General features: G+C 42.2%; 1 protein-coding gene across 1 annotated transcript in view; it reads right to left on the reverse strand.

Moving 5' to 3' along the window:
- LOC142042090 (ovostatin-like) overlaps positions 1 to 9,961 on the reverse strand; it is a 32,602-nt gene extending 22,641 nt beyond the window's left edge. The window contains exons 1-11 of the mRNA XM_075051604.1: positions 9,882 to 9,961; positions 8,220 to 8,403; positions 7,381 to 7,537; positions 6,448 to 6,500; positions 5,939 to 5,959; positions 5,004 to 5,172; positions 3,693 to 3,777; positions 2,864 to 2,981; positions 2,084 to 2,204; positions 1,751 to 1,860; positions 558 to 716 (exon numbers count right to left, since the gene is read on the reverse strand). Coding sequence (XP_074907705.1) covers positions 558 to 716; positions 1,751 to 1,860; positions 2,084 to 2,204; positions 2,864 to 2,981; positions 3,693 to 3,777; positions 5,004 to 5,172; positions 5,939 to 5,959; positions 6,448 to 6,500; positions 7,381 to 7,537; positions 8,220 to 8,403; positions 9,882 to 9,946 — 1,242 coding nt within the window. The 5' untranslated portion in view covers positions 9,947 to 9,961. The remainder of the gene's footprint in view (positions 1 to 557; positions 717 to 1,750; positions 1,861 to 2,083; positions 2,205 to 2,863; positions 2,982 to 3,692; positions 3,778 to 5,003; positions 5,173 to 5,938; positions 5,960 to 6,447; positions 6,501 to 7,380; positions 7,538 to 8,219; positions 8,404 to 9,881) is intronic.
- Between the last annotated feature and the right edge of the window lie 425 nt (positions 9,962 to 10,386).

Below are 10,386 nucleotides of genomic sequence, written 5' to 3' on the forward strand. Positions count from 1 at the left end.
GGGGATTTCAGATTCTTGCAGGCTTGGGACAGGCTCTATAAACTGCTAGGACTTATTGTGGGTTAGAATGGCATGGTTCTCAAACAGCCTTCTTTTTCGCAGCTCTTCCCATCACACCAGAGAAAAGGCATGACAACATGAGAAGACCGTGTAATGGTAACAGGCAGGAGTCTCTGCCAGCAGAAATGCAGGGAGGCAGGCAGGAGCAGGGAAAGAGGCTGCCGTGCGTCCAGGCTGGGTGGGGAAGGCAAGGCAGACCGCGAGGAAGGTTCCTCTAGCGCACAGAATAAAGAGAAGGACAATGGCTGCAGGAGGGGATTTGGAGTGGAGGGAAAAGCAGGGAGGTGTTGAAGATCACTGCAGCCCAGACACTCCTGGGGTGCAGTCTGCCACTTCTCAGGCACTGGTGTGTACTCGTACTAGTTTCACATAGGTTGCAGGTGTTGGTGGAGTGACTGCCTACTTTCCTCATCTGAAACAATCCTGCCAGCACCGATTCCTTCTAATCCTTCTCTCCAATGAAGTATTTTTTCAGGAATTAGACTGTATTTACTTACGCTCAACTTAAAACTGGGATCAAAGATGTTGGATGTGTCGATGGAAAAAGCAGCAGTGCCGTTCTTGTCAGTGGTATAGTTGGCCAGATAGTTTTCATTGAGGTCCAGCAGGACAGTCCTATCAGCAACAGGCTTGCCATCCATATTTGTCACAGTGATCTGACACATAGAATACCCAAGGGATTCAGAAAAAAAAGAAAAAAAAAAAGGGAAATGCTCTGCTTACCAGAGGACTCTCACTTAAGCACTGAGGACAATTGCAGGGAGTAGAAATCAAGAGTGAAAAGTATTTAAGAGGCAAATGCTTCTCAATATTTTGAAGGAGCAGGAGTTCTGTGACAGGCAAAGACAGGCAATTCCCACCAGTGCAAGGACAACCTATGTGTCACAGAGGGAGAAGGAATTGTTTATATACATGATCTCGTATAAAAGATTATTTTAATGATAAGTCCTCTGTTTCTCAGTGACCATTAGTTCAGTGGGCCATCACATAAGTTAAAGACTACTAAGTGAGAGATGATGGTTTAAATTCTTACCTCATGCTCTCTCTTCCTGAGCAAATAGAAACAGAGGGACTCCAGAGCACATACTCTTTGGAGAGCACTGATTAACAAACCTAAAGCAATCAGATGACTTCACGGCAACAGGTAACTTGTGGAGCTCAGTACCACCTCCCATCTCGGAGGCATCTGTGCACAGCCTCTGCCCTCATTGCACATCAGGATGATGCTGTACAGCTCATCCTCCTTTCTGTGCCTGGGTTTATCCTGCATGTGCAGGTTGCTAAGAAGTTGGAATGTGCTCCAACACCTATACTGCTTTAAGGAAACTTCCCTGGGACTGCATGATGCAACACAGGGTAAATTCTACCTTCAGTTTTGGCACAGCTGTTGCTGAAATAGTTTCTTGCAGACTCTTTCCCACTCATATGACCTTTCACTTACCCACCTTTCAGGCATTTTCTAACTATGGCAGAAGACAGACCCTGGCACTACAGGTATGATGTGATTTTCTTATTTTCTCTAGGAGCATCTAACGTAGTGAGAGAACTATGCAGCAGTCACTGTTATGCAGCATTACCACCAGAAGTTGTCAGCACAGAGTTAGGGGACAGCCATAAATGGGGTAACACAGAAATCATCATGCTGCACCTCAGGGAGTTTTGATCTAAATGTGTCCTCTCAGGTACCCACCTCACCATAGTAAGGAATTCCCCTCTTGTAATAGAGATCCATATTCTTGAACATCACTCTGTCATTTTCTTCATTGACTGCAACATAGTCGTAGCCTTTCATCTGGATACCTGTGAGACACACCGAGCGTAAAGGGGAGGAAACAGAAATCAGACGTGGGCAGAAAACTGTTTCTTTTGAAAAGCTATATGGAGGAGTGATGCTCTGGAGGGAGAGCACAAAGAAAATGGTGATTGTTGGTTGTTTACTGCACAGCTCAGGATCCAGGAGATTCATCTCAAAGTACCACCTAGTAGCTTTAATCGGCTACTCCCAACCTCCACTTGGTGTTACCTGTCCCATTTTCAGTGACAGTGCTTTCTACGTTGAGGCTGGTATACATCCTGGCATAGCTGCGGTAGAGCTGGAATCTTTTGATGGAGATGACAGTGCTGAGGCAGCCATCCTTCCCCAGCTGAAAAAGGAGCACAAAGGGGAAAGCCCATTTTCTCAAGGTTTTGAAAATTGTTCCTGAATCTGTATTAGTGGGTCTCTGAAGAGCTTCCTTGTCTTTGGTCACATCTTCAGTTCTTCCTTCCTACTTGCTCCCCTCCTACCTTACACTTCTCACTCCCTGGCTCCCTTTCCAGCTCATTGTTTCAGTACCATTTACCCTTGCACCTGGAAACTTCACTCCTCGTTCCCCCTAGTCCTCTCTATGCTCATGCTCCTTCTTAAACCCATCTTGCATGATGCCTGAGCGCTGACCTAGTGGAGAAATTAATCATTAGTTTAACATTAAGTGTCCTCAGAGACTCCCAGGAGAGGTCTGCTGATTAGATTTGGTAAGAACACAGCTCCAGTATTTTAGGAATGATCACAAATTTATAGTTTCATAAGCTTTCCTCCCTCCTACTGACTCTTTCTGAGGGAAAAATCAAAGTCTGCTAATGAGGTCATTGCTAAAAACTACCTTCATGGTATTTCAGCATTGCCTGTGAGATAGTGAGTAAAAACATGCCTCTAGGATTGTCTCTCTGGTGTTCCCCAGGAAATGAATGTGGCCATTAAACACTGTGCTATATGCTAGGTAGTAAAGCGGATTGGGAAGAAAGGCCTTGCCCTATATCATACCCGTCCAGTGACAGCTTCACAGGTTTCTTTCCCATTTTGCTCACATCGTGGACGATAAAAGCGCTGCTGACACAAATTGATTTGGGCATTCCCTTGCACTGGTTGGCCATAAGTGTACCTAGGAGAGCAAGAGACACAAGAATCACATCATGCGGACTTAGCATGAAACCTGCAAAGATTGCACAGCAATGCAGACTCTAAACCCCTCAGGAGTGCCCAGAGCACAGAGAGAAGAGCATCTGGGAATTAGGTCCAGTTAGCCCTAGCGGAGTTCCCTTCAACTGTTTTTAGGCTATTTCTGGCATCTTGTTAAAAAAGCCTGCTTTACCATTGTCTTGGTGTAGTCATTCTTCAAGGTCTGAAACTGGAAAGTGGTGCTGGACTCAGGGTTGAGGTATCATTCCCTGCTGCTTGCTTTTTCTCATTCGTGTCTTAAGCAAAGAAGGACGTTTTGGACAAAGATCCCTATACACCCCTCTAGCTCATGCCACCCTGCCTTTTGGCAGTGTCACAGTCAGTGATATTAATGATAGACTCTTCTTCTGTACTATTTCTCTCCTTTTCTGTAGTAATAAAAAACAATAGCTAGCGAGTATGTACCACTTGAGATCTTCAAACTGTTGGACACACACAAACTCTCCCAGTTCTAATTCTGCTATGTAGCAGGAGGAGATTTATCATATTCCATGTGATGGAAATCATAGCTAAAGGAATTGCTCTAACCCATACTCTGAATCAGCAGCAGGGTCCCTGCTTCCCAGCACGGCACACCATCCTCTATCCTGTGTTTCTTGTGCACAAACGTGTTGTTCTCAGCTGTAATACTTACGAAGCACAAACGTTCACCCTGACTTCTTCATCAAAGAAAGAAATCCTCTTTGGCACACTGGTCGTTACTTCAAATTTTGGCAGCACTGGGAATGCAATGTGAATATGACTGATCAGCAGTTGCATACCATAGACAGGTGTGTGTGTCTAAGTAAAAAAAACAATTGGCAAAGGCATTTTCACCAACAAGGGAGAGGAAATGGTTCAAAGAAAAGTTTACCTAGGAGCTGGTTGTAGGATATTATCAGAGAAAAAAAATAACCTTTAGTGGTAAGGTGAATAACTCCTTTAAAATGCAATAATAATCATACTAATAATGATAACAGCCACAGTAAGAACTGTGACAAATCACTTAAATTGGCTGTACATTTTCTTCAAGAGAAAGGTGGGAGTAATGTTGATGTCTCAAACTAGTTAAGCCCTGGAGAACAGAAGTTATTATGCAATCCAGCCCCATTGAAGAAGAAAGGCAACAAATTAAGTGAAATAGTAAAATCAAACAGGTCACTGTGACTCTTTCTTTTCAGCTTATCTTTTGTCCCAGGTCACCAGCAATAATGACAACATAGCTGGAAAAGGCCTTTTTCTCATGCACCTGTACACAGGAGACTGGAAGGTATGAAAGAGCTCTGTAGGGTAAGCAGGAAAGGTGCTTTACTGCCCTTACAAAAAACCCAAACAACTGAGAGTTGTCCAAGGTTTCTTTAGGAACTACAAAGGAAAACCTGCCACTATAAGATGAGAAAACTTGTAAAATTCAAATGAACTTAGCAGCTCCCTTGATATGTTCTATTCCAAAGAGTAAGCAGATCACTGTGAGGGCTTTGGCACCTCTGCTACCCACTGTTTTCCATCTTGCACTTCCACTGGCTATCCAGCCTCCCCCAGCAACAATCCAGTACCTGTCATTTAAACTGTTTGATAATATCTTCAGATTTCTACTAGGCATATTTCAGCCTAGTGATGACCTCCACAAAACAGAACGGGCCTGACAAATTCATTTTCCTCTGAACAGATAGGGAGTGTAAGGCCTGACTGATAGGATGTGGATCCCAAAGTCACACAGTGACTTTGTGCCAAGCCCAGGAAAGAATTAGACTCCTAATTTAATTCCTGAAAAATGCTGCCTTTCTCAGCATTTCTTTTTTCCCTTCTTGCCTTCCCTTTCTCCACCCAGCCCTCTCCATGTCTTTCCTTCTCAGGCATGAAGGGGAGAATTCAAAGCACTTAAACTCTGCACTAGCCGCTCCTATCTGACTCAGGCAGAGCCAGCCTCAGTGCTGGTGCAGGGCAGTTCACAGCCTTTGCTTACCATATTCCTCCACCGTGAAGAACTGGTACTCTTTTTCACCTGACTTCTTCTCCACAGTGATGTGGTAGGACCCCAGAATAGGCTCTGAGATTAGTGGAAAGGAGAGCTGGACAATTCCATGCTTAGATGTTACCTCCAACCACTGGAAGATTTTGTTTTGCTCTGGATCCTGCAGAATGGGAGAAAGAGATGTACCAAAACCTTTACCACCCTGTTTCTTGTCTTCTTGCCTTCTTTCCAATTTTGGTATCTTGGCATATTGGCTAAGTGTATCACAGATTGAATGTGAGTTTGGGCTGATGACATGTGCTCTGACTTCCCATTAATTTTCCAAATCTGTGGATTAAACAAGCCTAAATTTATGTTTAACTGGAAATTAGCTACACTACCAGATGATCTCAGATCATCCAGGAATAGTACCTGATTGAAACACATGTTGCTTATCTGTAGCTCTTCTAGCATGTCTTTCTGACTCAACTCCTTCTGTAAAATGGGAATATTATGCTGGCCTCCTTCAGGAAGTGTTTTGAGATCTAGTGGTATGAAATGTGGTAGAAGACTGATTCATTGTTAGCCTGTCCCCCAGCAGAACGTGATGTTTCAGGAAGTTACTATTATGCCTGTATGAGAATGAAGCTATTTCACTAGCCCATTTACTGTAGTCCTACCAAAGTAAGGCTACACTGAACACTCTGAATCCTAACGAAAGATGCAGCAACAACCCCATGCCATCTCTGACTCGCACATCTCCAGTTCTGCTGATTTCTTCTCCTCTAGTGTTTGATAACTAGTACTGCCACCGTTCAACCTCAAGTCCATTGGCTTTAGACAATGTGCTCTGGATGAGTCTCCCTCAGCTATTGACACTATGGGGGATGATGAAGCATAGTCTTTCCAAAGCAACTTGTGTTTTAATGACGTGTTACATCTCTTACCTCAATGATGATTTGGGGATACTGGAAGAGGAAAAAAAGAGAAAGAAAAAAAATTATCAAAACATCAAGAAATTAGCTGTGGAGCTTGAGAAATATTATAACATAAAGAAGGCTGTGAACAGCTTCCCCTGGATACAGAAGACTGGGCCAAGGAATCAATTTGAAACTCATGTCTGTAGTAGAGTTAATTTTAAGAGGAAAACCTGTTTGTGGATTTATCTTTTCTACAAAAACATCCAGTCTTTTTCTGCATATCTGGGGCAGGTGAAATGAAGTGACTACAAAATCTGAGTGCTGTGAGAGATTTCCAGGAGTGCTTTCAGACCCTTTGCCCTCTATAAAGGCAGGGAAAAGATGGAATATGAAGCTAAGGAGTTATGGCAGTTCTCAAAAAAAACATCAGGAGGCCAATCCCAGGCCCTTTTTATTAAATTTCTAATTGACAGTATCTCTGTGAACAGGTACTTCAAAAGGGTGCTTGAAAAATCTTGGCTATCACTCATACTTACTGTCTCCTGAACAGGTCTGAACTGGGTGTCCAAAGTCACCACACGAAACATCACTGAAAAAGACGTGGGACAAAAAAGGATCATTTACTTTAGCAGTGGTGAGTCACTTTCAACATACAAATGAAACAAAGTTTGCCCAGGCTTTTAGGGAGAACTAAAGAGTCCACAGAGAACTAGAAAGGACTTGATTATCTTAGCCAGTGAAAAAGAAAACTAAAATAAACTTGTCAGCTGAAATATCTTCAATTCTGACCCACTGGGACTAAAGTAACCTCTATAGTAAATACAAATACTCTTTACTGCCTTCAGTTCTTCTTGAAGGACTCAGTTCTTTGGAGCATTTCCTAAAAAACTGTTTATACAAACCAATTCAATGCAAAAATCGAAGAGAAGGAAGAATTTGTCCTTATTCTAAGTGCAAACCCTGTGCAGCACTGAAGTATAATTATACTAAAGAGACAGCTAACTATACCACAGCTAGTACTGTCATTTAAATATCATGATGGAATCAGAGCTGTGATTTACATTAGCAGTTAAGTAGAAAGAGCTTTTGACAGGAAATTACATGCTTACTTTATTTTTGTATGAATTTTATTAATTCCAAGCTTAACATATTATTTTCTATATTTTTAAGGACACTTTTAATGTGACTGACCTCAGCAAACCTGGCAGAACTCAAGATCCTGTAAATGCAATTAAGTCAGTAAAAACGCATGAACTCTACTCATTTGTTGCCATTTTGTGAATCAGTTCTATTTTTCACTGACTTTTGATGAGCCCAACCTCAGATGACAATTATACACTATCTGAAGGATTGCTCATGGTCGTTGCAGTCCATGGTCTTTTATTCCACAAGAGGAAGTCCTTGTCATCCTAGACCCACCCTTGCCCTCAGTTTCCCAGGTCACTAGCTGACTCAAACTCCTCAGCCACCTTTTTGCCCTGGTTTGTAGATAGGTTTGTCCGTCTGGATGAAGACAGTATTATCCACATTCTGAATCGCCACTGATCTTCTCTCAGCTAAGTTGACTCTGGTGCCTTTGGCAGAGAAGGAAATGAATGCGAGGGGGTCAGAAGTAGCAGGAGGAACCTGGAGAGAAACAAAACCCCAGAGGAAAAGTGGTAAATGAGATATGTTGAGGTCCTCTGATGCGCAGGGCTGTTAAGTTACTGTCAAGTGAGTCATAAATAGCTTGTGCAAAGTCATGAGAAGCCCCATCTTTGCCAGTGAGATAGTCTCTGGGAATTTCTGCTGTGGAATTCCCATAATCTGTCACCAGGTACTAAGGTTTTAAGCTATGCTCTGTCCTACACATTTCCCCGTCTCATGTAGCTACCTGCCTATATGCAGGTTGCCCCAGGCATATAGTTCAATTCTGAAGTGTTTTCTCGTGCTGCATTCTGGAAGACCTAACCTTGGGACTTGCCTGTCATATCTGTCCAGATCTTGCAGAGTCGCAGGAAAGGGAATGAGCATGTCCCAGCTGGGTTCTCCAGCTTGGCAATTATCACAGTCCCATAGGGCGCATGCACCTGTGATGGCAATCAAAAGCTTTTTTCTATTCACTCTGTGAATGGAGATGGAAAGCCTTTCTCCAGATTCCCCCTACAACCCATATGTCTATATTGTCAGCCTTTCCAGCACTTTATCTTTTTTCGTCCTATTCCCTGGCCACACTCTTCATCTTCTTGCCCTCACTGACAAGAAGAGTTGCACTCAGAAGTAATTCCAGCTTCTACACCCTCTCTAGTAGTCTCAAAAGAGAAAATACCTTGAACTCGCAGCACTTGAAGAAATCATTCTTTGTGATGGATTCCTCAAAGAGAGTCCTCTGGATACTGCCATATTCCAGGACGATGCTCAGGGACAGAGGCTCACTGAGGTTGTGAAACTGCACACAAGCGGTCTGTGGAGAGTCGCTCCGTACTACCGTTGGGACCAGCAGCACATACTGACTGTAAGAAGGCAAGACCAGATCAGAGAGTTCAGTCATGGAGGAAAGTCAGAGCGAAGAGGAGAGGAAAATACCACAGAAATGCCATACATGTGAAGGAAGCCATGGTCCAAAGCTTGCTCGAACCAGTGGAAAGATTTCCATTTCTTTCAATGAATTTTGAATAATATGCTAAGAAAGTACAGATGACAATTTTTTTTTGTCCCTCACAGTTCTTTCTGAGCTGAAAGACTGGCAACATTCTATGCAGTCTTTTACCCAGCATAATACTGCATCTTTCCATTCCAGGTATTTACACAGCATTTACATTTACATTTGATATCAATGACAAAAATACTACTTAACGGTTGCAACAAATTTTTTATTTCTTTTTATCTGGATATCTCTCCCTCCAAATAAGAACTGACCTATCATAGGTCAATCAGCATAATGCACAAGAAATGATCCTGCTTTTCAATTTTGCAGAATATTCCAAGGAACGCTCAATCTAACCTGCATGCTATATTCTGCTTCCATGCTTCTCTCTCCCTGCATTGCTTCCTTTGCTTTTCTTCCATTGGGCTTTTTTAGTTATACTGCTCTCTATAATTAGGGCACCCTTCCTTCCCCAAGTTCTTCCTCTGAAAAACATTCCTTCATATTTGCTATATTTGGCTAAGGTTCTGTTGCTGGCTGCCAGTTCTCTGCTGCCCAAACTAGTCTTTCCAAATAATATATGACCGAATTGATGAGTTGGTTCTGCAGCACAACATGAATCGCACAATCTTTTCTTGGTAATCTGAGCCTTTCCCTTTTTTTCTCCCACAGTTTTGCTTGCTTATATTTGTTATTTTCACTTGCCCAGTTCAGACTGCACGATATTCAAAGACCAAAAAGTAAAATTATTAAAACCAACAGTGTATCTGAGAAAGCTAAACCTTCTGACTTTCACAGTGTTTTCCTTTAGAACTTTTGAGAAGGGGATTTAAGCTCTAATCTTGGTGTATTGTGGCTGAAATCTGTTTGTATAAAGCCATGGACATTGACAGTGCTGTATAAGCTGTGACAGCACAGCTGGTGTAATACTAATACTTATACTCATACTAATATTAGTATTGCCATTCAGCATAGTCCCTACTACCAGCCATTATCCAGCCTCCTCATACACCATGCTCTCTCTTTTGCTACTGATGCATATCAGTCCTGATTATTAGTATTACTTGCTAGTCTAGTCCTGAATCTCCACCCCGCTTTACCCATGCACTTCAGACTTCATCTACTAGGTTCTAGGTTTCTGTCATTCACATCAGATTTCATAGCAGTTTTATGACGAAGCGCATCATTCTAAATCATCCTTCAATGTCATCTACTTCAGACACATTTCAGAACCTAGGTCTCAAACATCCAGTTTATTATATAGCAGTGTCCCAGAAGAAATAAAGTGGTGGGAAATATAATAAAATATGTTATCATAAAAACACAGATTGTATGATCTCTTACGGTTCAGAAGATACTGTGGCAATCCAGTTCAAGGACAGAATACTCAGCAGAATCCTTGACCACATCTCTGTCTGTGAAGAAGAAAGAAGAGAGTCTGATCTCAAGTGGACAGCCCGTCTTGTGGCTTTTAAACTGGCCTGAGATGGTGCTCCTCCTCCACAGCTTCAATCATACTCTAACAAAAGATATCTACATAAAATTTGCATAGGTTCATCTTCCTCACTACTGTCTGTTCTCACACTCCTTGAACTCTCAAACAATAGCTTAAGAAAGCTCTCATATTTCACATAGCTTTGTGAGGTATTGCAAGACAAACCGGTTCCTGCCCATCTGAATGTTTTATTGAAACCTACCTCTCTGATTATTGTGTCATTGGCTGAAGGTTCCTTAATGTTTCAACCTATTAGTATTTGCCACCGCTTAAGTATTTCCTTGTTCTGTGAAGATCTCCTGTAGATACAACTCACAAACCAGAAGTAATCATAATACAGTGTTATTGTATGCC

The sequence above is a fragment of the Buteo buteo genome, chromosome 19 (assembly GCF_964188355.1).
Source record: "Buteo buteo chromosome 19, bButBut1.hap1.1, whole genome shotgun sequence".
NCBI lineage: Eukaryota > Metazoa > Chordata > Aves > Accipitriformes > Accipitridae > Buteo > Buteo buteo.